Raw genomic sequence first — 26,986 nt, 5'->3', positions numbered from 1 at the left:
AGACGTCCACGAAGCCATAGGAAATAAAAGGACATATGCATATGCGAATCTTTTCATTTAGTAATTGATTCCGTAAAGGAATAAACCAATGTTACTATATTCGTTTCATTATGCCATATTTTGATAGTACAACACATTGTTCAGGACTACGTATTTTCTTACCATGTATTGTAACAGGATCTTGTTTCTTTACTATTCACAAGTATTGTCCACTTAACCCCTATTTTATATGCTAGCATATGCCTATACGGGCGGATTGGTCCACACAAATATTATTTTCGGGAAATGTTATAATACACATGCTATTGAATATACTTCATTTTACGATAGTATGTAAAATGATTCTTATGGCATTATTAAAAGCTCTATTTTCATGCAAAGCTTGTGTTACGTTCTAGGAGTTTTAGACACGACGTGTGACTTATTACAAAATACGTTTACATTGAACAATACACAAACTGTTTTTATTTCATACATAAACAGTACTTTTTGAAAAATAATAATTAATATGGAAACTTCTTGACAAGTTAACACGCCTACATTTAACAAAGACCATGTTTAATGACACAATAATACGGTTAACAGACACTTAACGGGACACGCATCACCTGTAACCAAGACGAACAGAACACACATGGATACTACAATGATGGGGCCACGTCAACAAAAGATAAGCTCTGAGATGTTTGACTTTGAAAGCTCACATTGTCAATTATACATGTAAGTATTGCCAACTTATTATCAAAGTACTGCAGGGAACTGTTGGCAATGTGACATCCCGTGACCCGTTTCAATAAAGATTGTTATGCTAAAGATCGTTATTTTGGGCGTACGGCCATTCTACATGCGAACGGTTTAGTTAGATGACATACATCAGATACATGTACCAGGGTAAAATGGTTAGCTCTTTTCAAGAGTTTAAGTAAAGGATATAAATAGTACATTTTAAACAGCAAAGATGTAATTAGCATTATGTACATGGGAATTACAGCATGGTAGAGTAATGTGTAGCAGGTTCACAAATGCTATAATTTAATATTCAACGTTAGCTTGCATGATTATTTTGTTTTGGAAAAAATGCTAAGAGGAAGTACTTACTTTATCGTGTAATTTAAAGAACATATTTTTTGCTGACAGTATCAGAACATGTACTGTACAAAGACATGGTTGCATCTATGATTGGGCAAATCCCTACCTACAGACAATTATCAAAATCTGCCCAGTCACTGTCCTGACAGCAGTTATACCCCCCCCCCCCCACACACACACACACTTTTCTCTTTCAGTATACAAGTGAGATTTCGTGTCAATATGGTGCAACAAATATGCATAAGATACGCCTGGTACTATTTGAGACAATATTAAGCCAAACTGTTTCCCTTATACGGCTTTTTAAACGTATATATTTTGATCCTCTAACATTAAATCATTGTGTAACTATGTTTATTGTGTTCAAATTGAAATTATCTTAAAGAAATCGTTGTGGCAGTTATCGCGATAGCGATAACTTAAACTTTAAAGGGAAGTCACTGCTGAACCTTTTGGAAAGCGGCTGACCGTTTCGCTAGTGCCTTTGCGTCTAAATACTCGAATTGTAAACAAGAACTAACGTTTTATCAATCAAACTTAAAATATATTTTAGTTAACCATTGAAACCTAAAAACAGTTTCCAAAATGATTGATCCAGACATGGAATCGAAGGAGGATAAAAGAAAAATGCCGAAAATAACAAAGGTTGGAAAATATTTCTCATTTACGTTTTATGTCATATGTTTTCGCGATGCAGGTCAATCTCTCAAAGATTGCAGTGGTTTAAAAGCCATATACTCATTTTTTTTTAATGGAGAATTTTGATAAGTTTAATATGACGCCACCTCAAAATACATCATCGTCGTATGACACAGTTAGATTGTGCGGTATAATGAACATGGTGGAGCTACCAATGTATTGCACATTCAACAGGATCCCTGATAAACGTTGTTCCAGTTTGACAGTTACTGTTTTAGTGCTGAGATTATAACAGTGCTCCAGCTAGCCCATTTTTAGGGTGCTCCCCCATGCCCCTTTGCCTATCACCCTGCCACCTTAAATCTTGGAAGTGCCCTTTTCACAATTGCTCTATTACCTTTTATCCCAGTATTTCTCTTTTTATTATTGGAATCATCACCAAAGATCATCAGCCCTGTAGTCCACTGTCATAATTTAGACATATTGCGCAATACAGGTGATAGTAATGTTTCCGCTAGGTGTTTTGAGCATGGCACCAGCATCATGATGTAGAATGCAGAAAATGTTCTGAGCTGGCATTTCACCTTTCCATGTGCCTTGTCATTGTGATGTCATATGGCAGCTTCTTGTGTATTTGTGTAATATGCAGACAAGAGGTGTTATCATAATCGGTAATCTACTAATCCGATAATTTGGTTGTGTCTGGGCCAATAAGTGGAACATCGCCAGTAGGCAGAGCTATTGAACGTCGGCCATTTAGAATGTACATTGAAAACGCTGTCATTAAATCATGAAAGTTCGTAAAATGAAAAATGTTGTCAAGCACTAATAAACCTTTTAAAAATAGTGATAAATGTATTGAACCAGACATGCAATTTTAAAAATTATTGCTTTTGAAGCAAACATTCATTGGAGGTATTTAGTAAACATTGGCTGGTAGTATAAAGAAAATCAAATACTTCACCCTTAATTGACCGTATGGCTTAATGTTTCTTCATGAAAAAAATTGACATAAAAAAAAGTATATGCATGAAAAGATGTATAGTGCCAGTCAGATAAATCATGTTTTGATATTCACTTGAATGTTTTAAAAAAGGATTCAATTTGCGAATCTAAAATTGAATTTAGGTTTAGATAGTATTACTTTTTTTGGAATTGGATTTACAGTTAATTGATTGGCATTATTACTCAAATTATAAAAGTAAGTTCTAAAAAGTAATTCATTTCACAAGTGTTTTTTTTTAATGTTTTTCTATATTTTACACCTGCAGGTGAAGAACAAGATGCCGGCTCCTGTACAGATAACAGCGGAACAGCTGCTGAGAGAAGCCAAGGAGAGAGAGTTGGAGCTTGTTCCACCGGTATGACAAACATATGAACCAGTCTGTGTATTAAATAACCAGTAGGCTGAGAGACCAAGACTACCAGAATTTTATCCCAATTTGATAAATGCAGATTACGTTATTGAATGAAAAAGCAATAAATATATTTCACAATAAATATCTTGAAATATAAACAAAGTCTTGACAAGACTTACTTTCACAGCATAATGTATGCATAAAAAATTTAATACATGTAAATTTGCCATTTTTCCCAAAATACACTTTTTCCAAATTTGCAAGGCACAGGCGGTAAAAATAATTTAAAAAAAAATCACTGCTTACAAACTAGATAAATTTCATTTTCAATCTGATATTAACAAGTGAAGGTACAATGAGACTGAATCTTAAATAAAAAAAAAGCAGTTTATAATTATGAAATTTATTTTTGTCTCAATGATTAAATCTGACATTACTTAAGACTTCCCTCTCTTAGTTGTGCAAACTCAAAGACCTATTTTCAAAAAATGTGTTCTGTTTCTTTTGACCACACCTGCTCAAAACTTTCACTTTCTTTTATTTGTATACCGGGGTATGCTGTTTTTTGGTGCAATTTATAATAATTTTGATTTACTTTCAAATAACTTCTTTTTGCTGTTTTAGCCTCCAAAGCAAAAAATATCTGATCCTGATGAGTTGCAAGCCTACAGACTTCGCCAAAGAAAGGTATGACCATTTCTGATATGATAGTTATTAATGGATAAATAGAAACAGAAGTTAACTCAATGGTGAAAATCTGTTTCATAACTGTTCTTTAACATAAATTAATGTTAAAAGACTTTATCAATTACCAGGCTGGTAATGTTATGAGTAATGCACTGGTAATATGTCTTCCTGGCTTGCTCAAATTCTGAATTTTATATAGCAGGGCATGTTAAAAAATTTGATGCCAAGCAATAGTATTGGAACTCGGGCTTGTTCATCCAAAAGTCTAATTCTGATGACTGTAGTAGACTATGGAAGATAAAGCGTAAGCACCAATACACTTTTTATTAAGGAGTTATCTGTAATTGAGGAAAACCAGTCTTTATGAGTTTAATTAATGAGTTACTAGTATTATAATAATATAAATACCTAAAACATGGTTGTATAACGACCACAATTTACTAACTAATCATTTATGACATCATGCCAAGAGTTATTATGCTATTTATTTATCAAAATATACAAAAATTATTTCATGATGCTGACATCATTTATGAATGATATTAACTAGTTTATCCAGAAGGTAATAACCATTTCTACTTACTGCAGATGTTTGAAGACAATATTAGAAAGAACAGAGGGCAAATAACAAACTGGATCAAATATGGTGGATGGGAAGAGAGCCAGAAGGAAGTACAGAGGTAACATTTGACCCTTGAAAACGGACATTTTGTATGATCACTTTTTTCATTGATATTACTGTGAAGTATAAAATGTAAAAACGGAACATAAATAGTTGGATTGGTCAATTTAGTCTAAGTTTATTTTATTTTGTCTGTAAAATGTTCAGTAAAATTCATAAATCTGATTAAATATTTATCTGAAATTCTTGGTATCACTACATTTTGTTTTACACTCATTGATAATGTGACCCTAAGTCTAATATGGCTTTTTGCTTTTGTTATATTTGAAGAATTAAATAACTAAATTTTAACTCATTTGTGATAAATAATAGTTGAATACTTAAAAGCTGCAAAGAGTTTGTCAATATATGTACTGTGTTATTTTCTTTTTCAGAGCAAGGTCGGTGTATGAGAGAGCGTTAGATGTTGATCATAGGAACATCACATTGTGGTTGAAATACGCCGAAATGGAGATGAGGTAATGGGGCATGCAATTGAACATTTACCTTTAAAGATGTTTAACACTTTGATTTTAAATATAGTGATCTGTCCTGGGTTGTAATGCTACATAAAGTTAGTAGCGTTAACAGTTCCTTAATGGTTAATATTTATTTTGAATTATGTTTATAATCAATATCCAAATCAAATCTATTCAGTCATCTATCATTCATCAAATTGCCTGACACAATGATTGCCAGAATGAGTGTTCTTCTTCAGAGTATTAATTTTATGCCCCCCTTCGAAGAAGAGGGATATATTGCTTTGCACATGTCGGTCGGTAGAACAAAGCTTGTCCGACTGATAACTCAACAATTTTTTAACGTATGGTCATCAAACTTGACATGAAGGTTGGGCTTGACCAGTAGATGACCCCTATTGATTTAGGGCTCATCAGATCAAAGGTCAAGGTCACAGTGACCTTTAATGGTAAAATAATTTTGAAGCTTGTCCGAGTGATAACTCAACAATGTCTACATCTATGGTCATCAAACTTGATATGGAAGTTGGGCCTGGCCAGTAGATGACCTCTATTGTTTTGGGGGGTCATTGGGCCAAAGGTCAAGGTCACAGTGATATTGAATGGTAAAAGGTTGTCCGAGTCAAAATTCGACAATGCCTGCACCCATGGCCCTCATACTGGACTTGGAGGTTGGGCCTGACCAGTAGATGACCCCTATTGTTTTTAGGGGTCATCAGGCCAAAGGTCAAGTTCATTGTGACCTTGAATGGTAAAACTAAAAAGGTTGTCATGTGATAATTGACAATGCCTGCACCCATGGCCCTCAAACTTAACTTGGAGGTTGGGCCTGACCAGTAGATGACCCCTATTGTTTTTAGGGGTCATCTGGCCAAAGGTCAAGGTCACAGTGACCTTAAATGATAAAAGGCTGTCTGAGTGATAACTCGACAATGTCTGCACCCATGGCCCTCAAACTTGACTTGGAGGTTGGGCCTGACCAGTAGATGACCTCTATTGGTTTGGGGGGTCATCTGGCCAAAGGTCAAGGTCAAAGTGACCTTGAATGATAAAAGGTTGTCTGAGTGATAACTCAACAATGCCTGCACCCATGGCCCTCAAACTTGACTTGGAGGTTGGGCCTTACCAGTAGATGACCCCTATTGATTCTAGGGGGTCAAAGGTCAAGGTCACAGTGACATTAAAAGCAAACTTGATAATTCCTGGACCTATGGTCATCAAACTTGACATGAAGGTTGGGCCTGACCAGTAGATGACCCCTCTTGACTTTGGGGGTCATCGGGTCAAGGTCACAGTAACCTTTAATGCAAAAAGTTAACAAATCTTCTCCCAGTGATATCTGAACAATGCCTGAACCTATGATCATCAAACTTGACATGGAAGTTGGGCCTGTCCAGAAGATGACCCTTATTGAATTTAGGAGTCATTGGGTCAAAGGTCAAGTTCACAGTGACTTTGAATGCGAAGATGTTTAGAGTGATAACTCGACAATGCCTGCACCCATGGCCCTCAAACTTGACTTGGAGTTGTGTCTGACCTCTAGACGACCCTTTATGATTTTAGGGGTCATCGGGTCAAAGGTCAAGGTCACAGTGACCTTGAGCGAAAAAAGCTTTGTCTGTGTGATAACTTGTCAATGCCTGCACCCATGGCCCTCAAACTTGACATTTAGATTTTTGGTGATCAGCTGATGACTCCTATGGATTTTGAGGTCATAGAGTCAAAGGTCATGGTCATAACACACTCTATTCTCACACTTTGAATGGTAATAATCTTAAAACTGCCTCAACAGCATCCAATGTCAGTGACAAATCAGCATCATTTGGGTCCGTGCATATTTCATTCATTTGTCCATATAATCCTGACAACATGGCGCTCAGGGGGGGCATAATGTTTGACAAACATCTCATGTTATAAACTTGTAACTGTAAATCAAATGAATATGAATCCAGGAATATATTGGTTCTGTGATGTACCTTGAAGTTTGTACTATAGCATTGTAAGAGCTCTTCAAATCTGGATGGATTAATTTTGTTTTTTGAAACTGAATGTTGACAGGATGAGACAAATCAACCATGCCAGGAATATCTGGGACCGAGCCATCACAGTTTTACCCAGAGCAAATCAGTTCTGGTACAAATACACATACATGGAGGAAATGTTGGGAAACATTGCAGGTACTCTCTAAACAAGGGACTCACTGTATACATGAACCTAAATTACCTGTAATGTATATATACAGGATAAACAAATGTTCAGCTGGAATCATAGCCCTTGACCATGCTTGAGGCTTGAATTTACCAGGTAGTTTAAACTTCTTTATTTTACAACAATTGTGAAACAAGTTATTGCAACATTATATTAATCACTCTTGTTGGCAAAATGTTATGCTAGAGAATGATCTTGTGTTGTGGAGGAAACCCACATGTCCGTGACCACAAATCAAACACACATGTGCCTGGGTTGGGAATCGAACCCGAGTTGTCTTTGGGTGAGCGAGTGCCCTAACCACTGCACTTACCAAGGTGGATCCCTCGCGCTCAAACTAAATATTTTATGAAAACAAATAAAACATTACTTGCTGAGTTAATATATGATTATGTGTTCAGTATTAGGATTTTTGTTGTAGTATTATACCAGGAAGAAACCAATGAAGATAGTTCTTGGATTGTGATCACAAAAATGTTACAGTTTTTCTCTGCTGCTGTCAAAGAGTATACCTGATAAGCTGGATAACTCGACATAGGACCCTATTACCAATTATCATATTGTACAACCAATAAAGCTAGCACCTTTATTCAATATACAAATTAAGATATTTTTTTCATTTAAAGGGATTCTCACAAAGTGGGGTAAATGTTATGCTGACCTGAATATAAGTATCTTAGACTGTTATAGTAATAAAACGCAGAGTCAGAAAGCTTACACCACAGCATCAGAAAATGTCTATAAATGTCCAAAGCTTTCTTTAAAGTCATCAATGCAATTGGATTTCTATCGATCAATGAACCATGACATGCCACATGACTGCTGGTGCTTGTGCTAAGCTGAAAACAGTTTCCCTGTAAATGCTGATCATACTGGTATATTTATTTGGCCAAGATAAACAACATTTTAAAAGAACACTTTCAAATATGTCAATTTTGTGTGATTTATGTTGATTAAAATGATATTGTATTTAGCTGGAGTCCCTTAATTATCACAAAATGTGAAACTGTCACAACAATAACATTCCTATCAGGAGTATGTTGGAAATAAAAATAATATCACCTCTTTGTATAATGATTAACACCATTATAGAGAGAAATCAGAGGAAAATGATTATGAAATCAAAAATAGTTTGTTTTTAGAATTCTTATAGCAAAGCATTTTGTATACCTTTTTGTACATGCAGGTTGTCGCCAGGTGTTTGAACGCTGGATGGAATGGGAGCCGGAGGAGCAGGCGTGGCACTCATATATCAACTTTGAGCTACGCTACAAGGAGCTTGACAGGGCAAGGATGATCTATGAGAGATATATCCTTTATATTGAAATGGTTAATATTCCGAGTACATGAGTAATTGCAATCCTCTTGCTCATTGCGTTATTGATGCTCAAAAGGGTCAGCAATGCTCTTTTGCTTTTCTTTCATAATAATAAAATTAGAGTGTAGCAGGATTGCTTGATTAGATGGTTATTAGTTTAATATATTCATTTATTTCTTAATTCAAAATGGTTAAGAACACTAATTTTGAAAATATGGGTAAGATTTTTCATTAGTTACATTCCATTTGTGATGTAGTTGTTTTCACCATCCAAACTCCTTGTGGTGCTTAACTGAACAATTGATTCCTATCACATTTTATGGCAGACATCTGATAAACCCGCCCAGACTGGTGAACTTTGAAACTGTCTGTTAAAATGTTTGCCAATTTTACAGAAAAAAGGTAGAATTAAAATGACCTGGAATCATGCTAAAACTAGAGCGAATTGTCTCTATCTGGCCTCTGGCCTATAACCTTAGCTCAAAATTATGCCATGAACAGTTTGTATGTCATTCTTAATAATTCATCATCAAAAGATGCCTGTTGTTTCCTTAACTTTCCATACTTGTTATTATCCACCCTGAGGTAAAGAACTGGATAAAGTATGCCCGGTTTGAGCAGAAGAACAGCTATATCAACAGTGCACGCAGCATCTATGAGCGGGCGATTGAATACTTTGGGGAGGATAATATGGATGAAAAACTCATCATCGCTTTCTCAAAGTTTGAGGAGGGACAGAAAGAGGTATGTAAAGTTGCTGGAGTTTGGGACTAGAAAGCTGATGAACAAATAATGCAAATTGCTATCCTATTTCTTGATTGACATACAATCATTTCAGAATTTAGGAATATGTACTTATATAATTACAAAACTGTATTTAAATATTTCTGTTACTGAATTAAAGATTTTACCTTAGATATCTCTATGCAATATTAAGCCCATATTGATATCAGAGTGGTAAGAGTTTAAAGATATGTTTTAAATAAATCTTCAATTGTAGCATGAGAGAGCGAGAGTGATTTACAAATACGCCCTTGACCATCTACCGAAAGACAAGTGCCAGGAGATCTACAAGAACTACACAGTCCATGAGAAGAAGTTTGGATCTAGAGCAGCTATAGAAGATGTGATAGTTAGCAAGAGGAGGTTCCAGTATGAAGAGGTTAACACAATAGATACATTTCAGTGCCATGGATTGAATGATAAACTAGGTCCATATATCAATTATTTAGGTATTGACAGTGAGTGCAAAAATATTTTGAAATATGACAAGGATGGTTGTCATCCAGTCAGTTTTAAACATCTGACTTGCACAAACTAGCTATTAAAGTAAAACTATTTGAAAAAGCCAAGACTGTATCTTCCAAGTGTTACCTTGACAGTCTTTGATTAAACTCTGTTCAAGTGTTAAGACTTGCAATTTATTCAAATGGCAATCAAATGAACAATCGTATAAATAGGTCTCTATAAAAAATTGCGGGTGACCTATAATAATTACTCTTGTCAATCTGTTCGTCTGTTTGCCTGTCCACATATTTTTGTTTTCATGAGCCGTTCAAGATATCAAAATTCATACTTTCTAAACATGGTCACAGATAAGTTTTATTCAGCACATGATGTATGAAATTGGAATGTTTTATGTGTTACCAGGAGGTGAAGAGCAACCCATTAAACTATGATGCCTGGTTTGACTACCTCCGACTGATGGAAGATGATGGGAATGTGGACCATATCAGGGACACATACGAGCGTGCCATCGCCAACATACCCCCTGCCCAGGTCAGTATGGATATAACTAGTTCATTATGGTAATGCTATTGGACACAAACGAGCATGCCATTTCCAACATACCCCCTACCCAGGTCAGTATGGATATAGCTAGTTCATTATGGTAATGCTATTGGACACAAACGAGCATGCCATTTCCAACATACCCCCTGCCCAGGTCAGTATGGATATAACTAGTTCATTATGGTAATGCTATTGGACACATACGAGCCCGCCATCTCCAACATACCCCCTGCCCAGGTCAGTATGGATATAACTAGTTCATTATGGTAATGCTATTGGACACATACGAGCCCGCCATCTCCAACATACCCCCTACCCAGGTCAGTATGGATATAGTTAGTTACGGTATTGCTATTGGACACAATAACGTATGAGCGTGTCATCGCCAACAAACCGCCTGCCCAGGTGAGTATGGATATAGCTAGTTCATTACGGTATTATGATTGGACGTATACCAGCCCACCTTCGCCAATATACCACCTACCAGGTCAGTATGGATATAACTTAAACTAGATTATTATGCCCCCTTCAAAGAAGAGGGGGTATATTGCTTTGCACATGTTGTTCGGTCAACAGTACATCGGTAGACCAAAGCTTGTCTGAGTGATAACTCAACAATTCCTAGACCTATGGTCATCAAGCTTGACATGGTTGGGCCTGACAAGTAGATGACCCCTATTGATTTTACGGGTCAAAGGTCAAGGTCACTGTGACGTTTAACGGGAAACGGTTGTTAAAGCTTGTCCGAGTGATAACTCAACAATGCCTGGACCTATGATCATCAACCTTGACATGTAGGCTGGTCCTGACCAGTAGATGACCCCTATTGATTTTAGGGGTCATAGGGTCAAAGGACAAGGTCACAGTGATCTTGAATGCTAAATGGTTGTCCGAGTGATAACTAGACAATGCCTGCACCCATTGCCCAAAAACTTGACTTCGGCGTTGGGCTTGACCAGTATATGACCCTTATTTATTTTAGGTGTCATTGGGTCAAAGGTCAAGGTCACAGTGACTTTGAATGCAAACTTGACAATTCCTGAACCTATGGTCATCAAACTTGACCAAAGGTCAAGGTCACAGTGACCTTTAATGCGAAAAGGTTGACAGAGCTTCTCAGAGTGATAACTCAACAATGCCTTGACCTATGGTGATCAAACTTTACACGGAGCCTGGGTCTGACCACTAGATGGCCCCTATTGATTTTAGGGGTCATTGGGTCAAAGGTCAAGGTCACAGAGACCTTGAACGCAAAATGCTTGTCTTTGTGATAACTTGACAGTACCTGCATTCATGGCACTCAGCTTCACATTTAGGTTGGGAGTGACCATAAGATAACCTATGGATTTTGAGGTCATAGAGTCAAAGGTCAAGGTCACAACTCATATAGGTCATTAAAATGTACTGTGAAATCATTAATGTTCGTGGGGCATTAATGTTCGTGGTTTTCGTGGGTTGGGTGATCCACGAATTCAAGATCCCACGAAATATAAACCCTTTATTCACTTTTTCAATTGCCTTTTTACGTACATACTCTAGTATATTCTTTACAGAGGTCGCAGTATACAGTGTTAAAACCTGTCTCACTGTATAACTTACGATCATTATTCTGACTGTTAATATATTATAACTGCCTTTAACAAATAATGAACCAAATCAATTAAATGTGTTTTATGCAGCAAATGACAGTTATAAGCACGTGTTTAAACGTGTGCTGTTAATGAAAATCTCCAAGTTTACAAGATGTGCGTGATGAGTGTCCATACTCGATTTTTTTATTTAATGAAATAATTAATCGATTATTAGTATATTGAAGGTTACTAAGCACCAAACGTGACAATATACGCACCTTTTCGGTGTTTTCACAGTTTGCAAAATTCTTAATTGGCATTCAATGGCTTCCCCTATCTGTATTTATGATCAGGGTACATCTTCTTTTATTACCTTTATTCCCAATTAAATCGATAAGTGACATGGGTATATGCACTAATTGGCATGTCGTACCACATTAGCGAGTGTCATAAACAGAGTGATGTAGAATACGGAAATCACGGGCCAGCGCGTGGATATTATGCAGACGATCTAGGACGATCGCATCTTCGATTTTTTATTTTTTTTTCAAAAATGAAAATCCACGAATTCAAGTACCCACGAAATTGTTTTTTTTTGGCAAACCACGAAATTTCATGCCCACGAACATTAATGATTTCACAGTATGTCATATTTCTTTATTTCTTTCTTTTCTGCTGCTAAGAGGATACATGTTTATCTGCAACTATCAGTCATCATCTGAACATGATTAAAAACTGTACCTACTATCCTCACACATTGAATGGTCATAATCTAAAAACTACCTCAAAGACATCCAATGTCAATGACAAATCAGCTGTCATTTCAGTCCATGCATATTTCATTTGATTGTCCAAATATTCCTGACAACATGGTGCTCAGGGGGGTATAATGTTTGGCAAACATCTCTTGCTACTATTGGACACATACCAGCCTGCCATGTCCAATATACCGCCTGTATGTATCATTATGGTTTTGCTATTGGACAAATAAGAGGGTGTTATCGCATATATACTGCCTCCCCAGGTCAGTTTGTATATAACTACCGGTACTTCATTACAGTTTTACTAGTGGACACATACAAGCCTGCTATTGCCAACATATTGCCTGTAGAGGTCAGTATTTATGTTACTAGTTCCTTACGGTAATGCTATTGGACACATACTGCCTGCCCAGGTCTGTAGTGTAGGGATATTGACTAGTTCATTACGGTAGTGCTATTGGACACATACTGCCTGCCCAGGTCTGTAGTGTAGGGATATTGACTAGTTCATTACGGTAGTGCTATTGGACACATACTGCCTGCCCAGGTCTGTAGTGTAGGGATATGACTAGTTCATTACGGTAGTGCTATTGGACACATACTGCCTGCCCAGGTCTGTAGTGTAGGGATATGACTAGTTCATTACGGTAGTGCTATTGGACACATATTGCCTGCCCAGGTCTGTAGTGTAGGGATATTGACTAGTTCATTACGGTAGTGCTATTGGACACATATTGCCTGCCCAGGTCTGTAGTGTAGGGATATTGACTAGTTCATTACGGTAGTGCTATTGGACACATACAAGCTTTCCATCACAGCCTGCCCAGGTCAGCGTGCCATTGCCAGCATGTAATAATAATATCACTCGTTATGGTAATGGCTCATAGCAGAAATGTGCATAATCAAGGTCCTTGAAAATATTTCCAACTGATTTCATATAATATGACAAACAGTTACTGTATCTTTAATAAAATGAGATAGTCTGAAAGAGGAGTACTTGTTAAGTTCACAAATAATCTGGCTTTTATCTTGAATCTGGTCACTTATCTATGAAGTATTTGAAAATAGTGCTTCCAAATTCAATATTTGCTGTATTAATGTACACCCTTATTTATTGGCCACCGAGTATGGTCTAGTTGTTAAGGTGTCAGTCTCTCAACAAGAGGTTATTGGTTCAAGGGAAAGTTTCTGAAAGCCTTTGAAAATATACACCTGCACTGGTTTATATCTAGAAAATAGACTCTATAGTGACACATACCAGCTTAGAGCAGTTTTACTATCAAGCTAATATTAAATATTACGAACAAAACTCACTGTTTCTGTTCCATTATCCAGGAGAAGCGTTTATGGCGTCGCTACATCTACCTGTGGATAAACTATGCCCTATATGAGGAACTGGAAATGGAGGATGCGGAGAAAACCCGCGCCGTCTACAAGGCCTGTCTTGACATCATTCCACACAAAAAATTCACATTCGCCAAGATCTGGCTTCTGTTTGCGCAGTTTGAACTGCGACAGAAAAACCTTGTTAATGCTAGAAAAATTTTGGTAATTTTCCTTTATTTTTTGTTTCTTTAATTAGGGTATTGTTTATTCATTATATACTAACAGCATGATTCAAAGTATATCAAATATAATGTCAAGTATTTCAATGAGAACATTACTTTTGTTTCAATTATATTACAATTAGAATGGAATAGGGATACAGAGAGGTTCATTTATATGCTCAAATCATGACAGTTTTCCAAATAACTGACATTATCTTTAAAAATGAGAAATTGCTATTTCTAGGATTGTTTAGGAACCAGTATAGTATTGCTTGCCCAATTTCTTTACTCTGCTAGTATATATTGGGTAAAAGTGATGATCATAATTTATTGTATTTGGAGAACTTTTATTTTACTTTGCTGTTTGTGTATAAAACAACATTTTCTTTAGATTGGCTTGTATATTATTATGTGTCTTTATAGGGTGTTGCAATAGGAAAATGTCCAAAGAACAAACTGTTCCGGGGCTACATAGACATGGAACTACAGCTTAGAGAGTTTGAGCGATGTCGGATATTGTATGAAAAGTTTCTGGAGTTTGGTTCAGAAAACTGCACAACATGGATGAAGGTACAGGAAGCTTTTGCAGATTTGGCTTCATGTTGTCATCCTTGCTAGCACACTTGTTTTCCAAAGAAAATACTTGGTCTATTTTAATAGCCTTAGTGTTGTCTGCATGCAAAAGAAATGGCCATGAAACAAAATCTGTTCAAGATGTTCAAATGATGAAAATTGTTGCCAGAGACGGTGCACACATTTGTACCTCGGCATACAACTTAAGTTTTAATAAATTTTTAGTTGATCCTTCAGGTGTGCATGAACATATATATTATGGAGCTAGTTAGTAATTATACCCCCCACAAACAAAGTTTGAAGGGGGTATATTGGAGTCACCCTGTGGTCGGTGGGTCGGTTTGTCGGTCGGTCCGTTGCAATTTACCTTGTCCGGAGTATAATTTAAAAACTACTGGATGGAATTGGCTTAAGCTTCACACAATGGTAGAGCATAATGAGAGGAAGTGCAGTGTACAATAACCATAACTCTATTCTTGCTTATTACTGAGTAATTGCCTTTTGTTACTTTTTTTTTTGTCTGGAGTATAACTTGAAAAGTACTGGATGGAATTCATTGGAACTTCATACAATGAGAGGAAGTGCAGTGTTCAAGAACTGTAACTCTACTTTAGCTAATTACAGAGTTATTGCCCTTTATTTCTTTTTTTGCTGAAAGATCATTATGAGAGGGAGTGCAGTGTACAGGAACCGCAATTCTATTTCAGCCAATTACAGAGTTATTGCCCTTTGTTACTTTTTTCTTGTCCAGAGCATAACTTGAAAACTACGGGATGGAATGTAATAAAACTTTATACAATGGTACAGCACAATGAGAAGGAGTTCAGTGTACATGAATCATTACACTAATTTAGCAAATTACAGAGTTATTGCCTTTTTCTGTGTTTTTTTGTCAAACTTTTGTCTGGACAATAACTTGAAAACAACTAGATCAACAATTATAAAAGCGTTATTTTCTAATTTTAACAATAAGAATCGGAAATTGTACAAAACAAAAATAACCCCATCCATAACATTTTATGTGTTTTCCTTTCTAAATATGTTTATATAAACCATTACTTTTAAACTACTGGTATAAAAAAAGTAACTTAACTCATTAATAGATGGTCATAGGCAATCATATATTCTGTGCTTTAGGACATCAAATATATCAGTAATAACATCTCAGTATTAGCATCACTGATATTGTTTTAAGCCTTTTTTCTAACTTTTAAAAACATAATCAAAAAATGAATAAATGACGATAGTCCATAAAGTAAAGTTGTCATTTATAGGTTGGCTTTCCAAATAGTTAACTGCAATTTCATATCAGGGCGGCGTTCGGGGGTATTAATCACCTTCAGTGATAGCTCTAGTTTTATTTTAAATTCACCTAACCATTAAGTGCTTGATGGACCATCCTTCAGCTCCAGCCAATTCAAAAATCCTAGTAGTAATCTTGTTCTATGAAGTAGTTAAAACAGTGCATTACTACCTTTGAAAAATCACTCCTAGGTAAGAGAGAGCTCCTAGGATTCTAGATGAAATGGCCCGCAGATGTTTATAGTAAACAAATTATTAGAATTTATTGATGTCTCCACATATACTGCAAGGCCATTTTCTTTGAAACCTGTCCTGAAGCTTCCTTGCATTGACCTCTCATTTATGTTTAAATGTTTCTGGCTCAGTGATAGTTATTCCATTAATAAATATACCTCATCCCATGAAAACAAAATATAGAAATTCTATAGGATTAAGTTCCTGTTTGTTATTTTGCTTCCAATAAGTTAAAATAAACTGCTTAAGGGGGACGGTCCAATTATGGGAAAGGTGTATTTATGTCTCCCCCATTCATGGGGAGACATATTGTTTTTGCCCTGTCCATCAGTCAGTCCATCAGTCAGTCTGTACAGCACTCTTTGTTTCCGCTCAATAACTATAGAACGCTTAGACCCAGGAACTTCATACTTGGTATGCTAGTAGGTCATGACTAGTAGATGACCCCTAATGATTTTGGGGTCAAAAGGTCAAAGGTCACCATGACCTTGAGGTGAAGAAACAGTTTCCGCTCAATAAGTAAAGATCCTTTGGGTCCAGGAACTTCATACTTGGTATGCTAGTTGTTCATCACTAGTAGATGACATTTTTTGATTTTGAGATCAAAAGGTCAAAGGTCAAGGTTACCTATAGGTAAAAAAACGATATGTTGGCAGTGACCTTAAGCTTAAAAATGGTTTCTGCTCAATCATTAAAAAACCCTTGTACCCAGGAACTTCATACTTGGTATACTTGTTGGTCCGGACTAGTAGATGACTCCCATTGATTTTTAGGTCAGTAGGTCAGAGGTCAAGGGCACCTTTACCTTGAGGTGAAGAAACAGTTTCCGCTCAATAACTAAAGAACGCTTGCACCCAGGAACTTCATACTTTGTATGCTAGTTAGTCATGACTAGTAGATGACCCCTATTGATTTTGAGATCACTAGGTCAAAGTTTAAGGTTGCAGTGAACTTGAGGTGAAAAAATGGTTTCCGCTTAATAACTAAAGATCCTTTGGGTCCAGGAACTTCATACTTGGTATGTTTGTTGTTCATGACTAGTAGATGACCCCTATTGATTTTGGGATCATAAGGTCATAGGTCAAGGTTACCTTTAGGTAAAAAATGATATGTTGGCAGTGACCTTCAGCTTCTGCTCAATCACTAAAGAACACTTGTACCCAGGAACTAAATACTTGGTATTCTAGTTAGTCATGACTAGTACATGACTCCCATTGATTTTGAGATCAGCAGGTTAACGGTCGAGGTCACCGTGACCTTGAGGTGAAGAAACGGTTTCAGCTCAATAACTAAAGAACGCTTGCACCCAGGCACTTTATACTCGGTATGCTAGTTGGTCAGGACTAGTAGATGAACCCTATTGATTTTGAGATCACTAGGTCAAGGTCAAGGTCGCTGTAACCTTGAGGTGAAGGAACGGTAACCGCTCAGTAACTAAAGAACGCTTGCACCCAGGAATTTCATACTTGGTATGCAAGTTGGTCATGACTAGTAGATGACCCCTATTGATTTTGTTATCAGTCTGTTTGTCAGTCAGCCAGTCCTTCAGTCTTTACATCACACTTCATACTTGGTATGCTAAGGTCAAAGGTCAAGGTCACGATGACCTTGAGCTGAAAAATGGGTTCCAATCAATAATTGAATAATGCTTGCTCCCAGGAACTTTATACAATGCAAACTTTGTTTACATTTCCAAGATTAATCAACAACACTTTTTTCTCTTTACTATTTAATACAGGTTAATTAAACTTCACTGTTGTTTCATTTCCAGTCCAAAATTACAAATTTCATGGCCATCATTTATTTTTTCTCAGCTACGACCACACAATAGGGGAGACAAACGCTTTTTCAAAAAAGCAATCTCTTGTTTTAAATGAAACAGCCCTGTCAGAACAACATGGCAGCCAGAGCTGAAAATACTATTGTCCTAAACTGCTTGCCTAAAAAAAGATATTTGGTGTGAAGCACTAACTAGAGGTCCATTACCAAGTTCCTCCAAATTTTACCCCTGAGGATTGGCCCTTCTTACCTTTTGTATAGATTTACAGAGCTAAATGCTTCTTGCTTATGGCCGGAAATTGTGGACATAAGATGTAAATAGTTTGCATCAAAATGGCACTGGACAGGATTTTATTTTTCAAGTGAGCAATCTGTTGTTCTACATGTACATGCTTGCATACATAAAAGATGAGATCCTGTTTAACTTATTATAATTAATTCAGATGCTTCTACAGCTAGTTATAAAAATGAAACTTTTGTAAGTACTACTACATGTAACCCACTTGCAGTATGCTGAGCTAGAGACTATACTTGGAGATGCGGACCGTGCGCGGGCCATATACGAGCTTGCTATCGCTCAGACCAAGCTGGATATGCCTGAAGTTCTTTGGAAGGCCTACATCGATTTTGAGATAGAACAAGAGGAATTTAACAACACACGGAACTTGTACAAGAGGCTGCTACAGAGGACCCAACATGTCAAGGTCAGGAAGATCATACAATCTGCAGTGTTAATCAATTTCTGTACGCTATTGATCGTTACTAATCTTTCTACTTTCATGTTTTTCATGTAAAGGATGGTTAGACTGGCTGCATGCTTGTTTAGGACATGTATTATCCTTTCATTATGCTCTTGCTTATCAAGGTGAAGTGAGGGCTGTATAGGAATGGTCTACATCAGAATATCTGTCCCATCTGTCTATCCTGCATGTGTGTCCAGTCCATAACATTGTTGTCATTCATGGTGGGATTTCAAACTAGTTTGGCAAAATTGACTAGCATAAAATGGTTGACTCACTAAACTGTCAGTTTTGCTATATAAGCCTTACTTATGGAAGTGGTTCGTGTCCAGTCCATAACTTTGTCATTCATGCGGTTCATGTCTAGTCCATAACTGTGTCATTTATCCTGTGATATCATAATAATTTGACATAAGTGACTGCCAAAAGATGACCATATTTCACACACTAGACCGAGGTCTCTTGCTTCAAGATCAAGGTCACTGTGGACCTCCACAAAACTTAGTCCGTTTTGCTATATAAGCTGTACAAATGATAGTGGTGCATGTCCAAACTTTTATTCATGGTGGTATATTGAAATAATTTGGAATTAGTTACCACCATAAGATGACGATGCGTCATGCCACACTCTAGCTTCAACATCAAGGTCACTGGGTAGCTCAGAACTTATGTCATTTTTGCTATGTACGGTAAGCCTTGCTGGTTATAATGGTTTGTGTCTGGTCCATAATTTCATTTAGGGTGGGATTTGGAAATAATTTGGTATATGCATCCACCATGAGGAGGTGACACCCAGATTTTGAGCTTCAAGGTCAACGTCACTCACATGGCTGTGTCAAGGTCTTGTGACAAATTAAAATTGAACTAGAATTTTTTTCCTTTATAGTTTATTTAAACAAATATTACAAAACCATTATTTCAATATTTGGCTGATTCTAGCAATGATATATTGTGTCAATGCGTTAATTGTGATCACACTACTATATAAATCATTTTTCTTATTTGTTTGTAAAATTACCCGGTCCTTCTGACATGAATTTTATGACATTTCATTGGTTCATTGTGTAAATTCTGACATTTCATGTGTTCATTGTGTTAATTCTGACATTTCATGTGTTCATTGTGTTAATTCTGACATTTCATGTGATCATTGTGTTAATTCTGACATTTCATGTGTTCATTGTGTTAATACTGACATTTCATGTGTTTATCGCTTTAGTTCTGACATATCATTTGTTTGATGTGTTAATTCTGACTTTTCATTTGTCAATTTTTTTTCTCTAAGGTGTGGATAAGCTATGCTCAGTTTGAGAAGACAACAGGAGAAGTTGAGTATGTAAAGAACACTCGGCGGATCTTCCAGGAGGCAGCAGCCACCCTCAAGAAGGCAGAGGAGAAGGAAGAGCGACTCATGATCCTAGAGTCATGGCAGGCTTTTGAGGTAATAGGCCTCTTACATGAGCATGCATGACTAGAGAAAAATAGTTTGTTGCTTGAATGATGGCATAAAGATATTAAGCATTACTTTTGGCATTGATAGGGACGTCAGCATTGACAACAAAACATTGCATAGAGTATTTATTGTCCATTCATAATGGAACCATTTAACAATGTTTGTGGGCACAGTGTCTCAGTCAAGTTTGATCGTATCAGTAGAGTTATGCCCCTTTATTATACAATTGTGCTAAAACTTTGTGACAGTGTTTGTGGGCATTATTTCTCAGTCAAGTCTGATAGTGGGTTAAATCATTATAAGAAACTCCATAATTATGCCTTTATTCCATTATAATCAAAATGAAACTTGTTGACAGTTGTTGGGGGCTTAATGTCTTGGTCATGTTTGATCATTGGGTGGATTGATTCAATAGCTTCAGAGTTATGCCCCTTATAAAGTTAAAAGAATAGAAGAATATCTTGTGCAGTATCTATTACCCAATTATGGTGTATCTTGGTGACAGTGTTTGTAGGCAGAAGATCTCTGTCAAGTATGATTCGCCTCATTTTCTGAATTTACTTCAGTTTTGCTCCTTTTACATATATATATGTTTTTGTATATGATTGGTTGACTTTGATGAGTGCTTATAACAGGTGGCATATCCAAGTCTGTGGATACCAGTTAGATTCATCATGTTATGATATAACCTATCAGGAAGCAAGCCGTCTGTTTAATTTTGGTACAGGTTTCCTGAACTTTCATTCACTTACAAAGAAGAACTAAAAACCACTCTTGACTATTAATTCTGTTTGAAATGTATTACTGTAAATCACACTTCCATAACATTACATTCTAGTATAAACCATCCCAACATTGATTGCATAATACGCCTGTTAAAATGGTGGCCACTTGGTGATTATCAGATTTTCCTGTACTTGTACCAATATAGCCTTTTTAAACACCCACATATCATGTTTTGTGGTGTATATACAGGCTGAGCATGGTGACGATGAATCTCGCAGTCGAGTGGAGAAACTGTTGCCTCAGAAGGTGAAGAAGAGGAGGAAGATACAGACAGATGATGGGGTAAGCAATCTCTTCCATGCTTATTGGCTTTTGAACTTAGCTTATTTAGTTAGTTTGTCTTTGGAGGTATGGTGTTGTTGGCTGCATCGGTGTACTCAAATGTTAACCTTGGCCATAGCTCAAAAGACGTTCAAGATAATCAAATAAAACTTTCTGCTTTTGTTGTCAGAGACAATATACACACCCTGTATGGATGTTATAATTGTCGAGTTATATGCCCATTGTTCAATTTGGGGGGTTGGGAGGTTAAAACCAGTGTGTTCACTCCGCAGCGCTCTTGTCAGGTTATTAGTCAGGGCAGTGGTTAGTGTACTCCATTCTCACCGAGATGTTCAATGATTGTTTTCTGGCCTGTGGCACATTTGCGTTTGGTTGGTGGTTACCGAGCCGAACAAGTTGGTTATCTTAGGGTATTCTGGTTTATTTCACAGCATAGAGCCATATTCTTGCGTAGCCTTGTGCATACAGTTATTGATAAAATGTTGTAACAAATTGATTCACGATTGTAACATGAGGTTACGACTAATCACAGATTTTAAAATACAAATATTTATTATTTGTTTCATGTTGTAGATCAACAAATTTCTAATTACAAAAAATACTGATGACAAGAAAGGCAATTTCACCTTTAAACAGTCATGTAGGGTTATCACATTATTCAGGGTAGTTTTGGTTGTATTGCTGTTGAGGGTCATGAAATATCTTGACACACATAAAGGCAATCTGTCAAACATTGAAAATGTATCCAATTAATATGCTTGTGAACTAATTGGGTACTAATTGTATGCTCTAGTTGAAATTACTGGTATTACAATTATTGGCTAAATCATTTTGAAATGCTAAGTTAACAATTTACAATGTGGATAAAAAGTAACACTTAGTTTCTTTTTTAATAAAAACATTTATTATATGCTTTCAGTTGATATTTACTAAATTATAGAAATTTATCAGTGAAATAAAAATTATGTTTCACTGTTGCGAAACTGAAATAGCAATTTGATATTTTTCACTTTGTCAAGATTTTAACCTGCTTTTACCTGCAAATTAAACGCCACCCCACACAGAGCTTGAACCCGTTTAGATGACATCGTTTCCGAAATGATTTTAAGTTTGTATACAATTTGGCGAGCTTTTTTTAAAATCCACAATAAACTATCTTTTTACCTGCTTTTTTATGCATATAATTGAAAGAAAGTAATATTGTTTAGATGCAAGATCACAGTATATTTCACCTCGTGACCACCAAAAGAAAACATTTGATGAGTTGCAACACCATTATATTATATAGCTTTTGGTGCTCATTTAGTTAATTATATTGTGATCTTACATTTAAAAACTATATTAATTTTACCTATCTATAGGTAGCTTTTCTGTGTCAATTCATTAATTAAGCATTTGTCTTTCATTACATATCAGTCTGATGCCGGCTGGGAGGAGTACTACGACTACATATTCCCAGATGAGACTGCAGCACAGCCAAACCTCAAACTGCTGGCAATGGCTAAGAAGTGGAAAAAGGCCCAGGACACTGACGAGACAGCGGAGGAGGAAGCAGGGGCATCAAGGGAAGACAACCCTGAGGAGAGTCATGTTGCCATGGAAACTGAGGGGGACTGAACTGTTTGCCCTAGAGATTGTGTTGGAAAATATTGTGACTATAACTGATAGAGGAAAGCACTAGGCCTGGTGTCTTTGTTATTGTTCCTCGCCACTTGACAAGAAATCATGTTACAACACTGATGAGTGGATATATATGCTCTCAAAGAACATGTCAGACTGTCCATTTCTTCATTTGAACACTACCACTTTCTCATTAAATTTCATCATTATCATCTTCATAATCCTCACTACATCGTCTTCTTCATCATCATCTTCATCATCATCATCATCATCATCATTGTTGCATCTTTATGTGGCAACAAGGTGTCTGTATTACTATCTGATACAATAAATTAAAGAAAAGTATAGTTTATAGTTCATCATATTTATTTATACAGGTAAATAACATATCAACTGTTTTTATCCGAATCAGGTTTACGATCAGTCCAAACTCTTCTTAAAAGTGACACACAACCTGAAAGAAAGAATGTAAACTCCATAACAAGGGAATTCATCAGTTTTCACAAATTGATTTACCAGTGGCAGGTCTATTGCATTATAAAAGTTGTATGTTTCCACAAACCTTACCAATCTTTCTTTTAACATGAGCCCAGTGGGTACCAGTATTTGTTTTCTTTTTACAATACTTCAAGACCATCTAGAGGCATAGATTTGTTTCTAAAGACATGAAAGAACAGTGGAAAAAATAATCCTACTGACCTTTCCTATTTTTTTCAAAACAGTATTAAAGAAAACAATTATTTGTATGCCCAAAATATTAAAAAGTGATGCAATAATTAAAAATAAAAAGATCTACATATCTGTTAACAAAGTGTGTGTATGACTTACAGAAAGCTAAAATCAATGTGCTAATTGTTCTTGTTGTCCTTTCTGGCTGAGGATGTTTTAATTTTCTCGCTTGGAAACTCAGAAGAGAGAATATTCCAATCAATGACATGGATGAGACAATCTTGCATCCCAGGCAGTCTTTTGTTGAAAGTCCAAGTCTATCTTTGATTGTAACATCAACCTTGTCAACAACATTAGATGCTGATTTCATAACTTCGAAGTCCATAAGTTCACTTGCTCCGTCACTTTTTTCTTCACATTGGTATCTCCGAAATGGTAAATAGTGTGTAGACATGTAGAAACTGCTCGACTCCTGTTCACTCTTTTTGAGACTATCAGTTTTTCTTTGCAAAAAGTGCTTTAATTTGTACATTTTTGTTTGGAACTGAAAATAAAACAAATAAAAATCATTATAGTTTTATACTGCATCAGGGACAATTTAAAACATGTCTATTCTAGTCCATGGCCAGGGTCTCAAAATGTATTACCACCATACTATTTTCATCCCACATCCTGCATTAACAAACAATATTTTGCCTACATTGTTTCTTTGTATGCTGTAAGAACTTGAATCCCAATTACACCCTATAAAGCTCCTGAAAACATAATAATGTAACGGTCCGCTGCAGGCTGCGGATGTGCGTTCATAGTACAACATTCCATTACAGACAGAAGGACGTTCATAGTATGTATGATTACTTGGTTGGTAATATGCAAATTAGCAAAGCCCGGGCTCTGTGTGGATTGAGAATTTACTGTATATAAAGACCAGTGGACCCCTTCAGGGTCGAGCATGCTTTTCTCTGAAGGGATCTGCTGGCCTTGTTTGACATCGTATGTTACACTATTATGAATGGTGAGGGTCCTTGTTCAGCTTTATATGAATAAATGGATAAAGCACAACCAAATATTGGAATAATTACAAATTAAAGGTTAATGAATCCTTTCAATCACACCAAAAATAAGAAGACAAAGGCAAGTCTACCTAAGAAACATGAGATTCATTTACATTTCTAAATAAAATAAGAAAGACCTCTTTTTAGATTTAGGTTTCTTTTGTGACTTAACATCATATTAAGGTATTTTTTTCCTATTTTTGCAACAAATGTCTGAGAAAAATACTTTAAAACTGTACAATAGCCATATGTAAGGACCAACCAATACTGATAACAATACAAGTCCCTGAAAATTTATCTTAAACTTTAAGACTTTGAAACTGACAACAACAAACTTGGACAGCTACTTAAAGACACCAGACACCAGATTATACAATTGCAAGAAAAAAAGAAAACCTACATAAAATTTATATCATGTACAACGAATTGAATCTTTCTGATGTATCCTGTCGCTTATGAGTATGACACATAATTATTTCGAAGTTTTAGCACAGTTTTTCAATTCGAAATTTTTTAGGGATGTCTACTATTTTCATATAGGCTAGAATATATAAAAATGATTTGTTTCTGCCCTGGTGCTCTAGTCATTCTAAAATGCCGTCCAGGCTTTTTTTTTAATGATGGTTAGCCTGGACTAACAGGCTAACCATCATTTAAAAAAAAGCCTGGACGGCATTTTAGAATGACTACTGGTGCTCATACTTTATTGCTGTTGTAAAGTGCCTTTTTATGGGTTTTTTACTTATTAAAAAAAAACACCGCACTTTGTGAGTTCGTTTATTTTCAAATCATTCACATTCTATATTAAAAGTTAATAGATAAATATTTATAGGACAAATATAATGTCTTTCAACGAGTAACTCAGTTTGTATTTTATATATAAACTGCAATGTAAAGCTCGTCCTGAAATTAACAATAAACAATTGTTTGGCTTGAGGAAATATTGTATTTTCCTATTTTGGGACCATCTGGTGTCTAGTTTAGAGTAAACAAATTGTATTTCATCTGAATTTTTTTAATAAAATCAAATGTAAGTTCCGAATGACTTTAGGTCTGGAACGAATTGATTATCTAATTGGTACGAAATAACTAGGGTACGAAATTATGGTAAACATAATTACGGTAAGGTGCTAGGCTGAAGACGAAAACATAGTTTTGTAGATCTCTAGTGTACACACTTCAAATATAGAACTATATTAGTTATGATAGTAAATACCTGATCAACCTGTCAAATTAGCGACTATTTGGGTTCATGTTATTTTGTGAAAGGTGAAGGTGAAATGAACATGGTTACATTAAACCAAATAAAGTAAACAGTTGTTATCCAAACCAAAGAAAGACAATTACGTACGACTCATCCTCGATATTCCGGTCCGGGGAAAATAGCGGGGACTTTGACTTTCGGTCAAAATCCCCGCCAAATGTCCCCACATCCCAGGGACCCTAGGTCAGGCCCATTCCCCGCTGTTTTTGGCACGATGACAAACCGACCCGGCATTGTGGGGCCATCTTGATGATACGGCCAATTTCCCCGGCGATCACCGGTATACCCCTCGGACCTGGGGGGGGGGGGGGGGTACTATTGACTGTTGCATAAGTACTATAATCAGGTCGCGATATTCATTGTTTGGGTGTACATTACTACACCACGATACCATTTTCTATCCATTGGCGTCAGAGAGTATCAGTCTTGTTGAGTTCGTGGGCATAGTATAAATATATTTTTACAATGTAACCCGGTTGTACTAAATTGCTACGTACCCTGGCTCTTCAACACATACTGTCAATGAATAGCACTGTCACACGGGATCTCGTTTATCGTACCTCCCGTGTTGTAGTGGTAATTATAAGGCCCTGTGTTAACAGATCCGTGTCTTATGCACCAGTCAATTGTAACCACGCCCCCCCCCCCCCCCAGGTCCGGGGGTATACCGGGAATAGCCGGGAAAATGGGCGGTGTTTTTACTTTCCAGGTGGCCGCGCAGTGCCGGGTGACCGCGGTGGTTTTGTCTTTGCGCCAAATTTAGCGGAGATTGGGCCTTATATAGAGTCTCTGTGGTGTGGGGGCATTTGGCCGGGGTTTTACCATCAGTTCATCCCCGCAGGGCGGGGATTTTACCCGGGGTTGGCTGGACCCTAAGTCAAAGTCCCCGCTATTCCCCGGACCTGGGGGGCCCGTGGTTAATTACAATTGACTGGTGCATTACCACTTGACCGATTTTGTTACATGTTGTGTTTTTTTTTAATGCGGCACACTGATCAATGCATTTCTAAACAAAATGGATTTGTGATACCCTGAAAAACTGCGATTCGTCAGTTAACTTTTTAAAGGGACAACAAAACATCTACAAAAAGTATTTTTGCCACTTGGTTATTTTCGAATA

At 36.6% G+C, this 26,986-nt stretch overlaps 1 protein-coding gene and 1 long non-coding RNA gene across 2 annotated transcripts; one reads left to right on the top strand and one right to left on the bottom strand.

Annotated features, from left to right (window-relative positions):
* The first annotated feature begins 1,578 nt into the window (after positions 1-1,578).
* On the top strand, positions 1,579-23,146 carry LOC128209824 (crooked neck-like protein 1). Its single transcript, XM_052914061.1, has 16 exons — positions 1,579-1,734; positions 3,000-3,089; positions 3,711-3,773; positions 4,362-4,453; positions 4,830-4,913; positions 6,972-7,090; positions 8,308-8,430; positions 9,005-9,183; positions 9,440-9,601; positions 10,090-10,218; positions 13,898-14,110; positions 14,533-14,679; positions 18,507-18,701; positions 20,023-20,178; positions 21,166-21,258; positions 22,675-23,146. The coding sequence occupies exons 1-16, from the start codon at positions 1,675-1,677 to the stop codon at positions 22,873-22,875; spliced, it is 2,106 nt and encodes a 701-aa protein (XP_052770021.1). The 5' UTR covers positions 1,579-1,674; the 3' UTR covers positions 22,876-23,146.
* Positions 23,147-23,226: 80 nt separating this feature from the next.
* Positions 23,227-25,922, bottom strand: LOC128209825 (uncharacterized). The gene is made up of 3 exons (XR_008257065.1): positions 25,819-25,922; positions 23,707-24,091; positions 23,227-23,332 (listed from the first exon to the last, which is right to left on the bottom strand). It is a non-coding gene; the product is annotated as an uncharacterized LOC128209825 (long non-coding RNA).
* Between the last annotated feature and the right edge of the window lie 1,064 nt (positions 25,923-26,986).

The sequence above is a fragment of the Mya arenaria genome, chromosome 11, assembly GCF_026914265.1.
Source record: "Mya arenaria isolate MELC-2E11 chromosome 11, ASM2691426v1".
In the NCBI taxonomy this organism is placed as follows: domain Eukaryota; kingdom Metazoa; phylum Mollusca; class Bivalvia; order Myida; family Myidae; genus Mya; species Mya arenaria.
The sequence above is the reverse complement of the archived record's forward strand: the minus strand, read 5'-3'. Positions and strand labels throughout refer to the sequence as shown.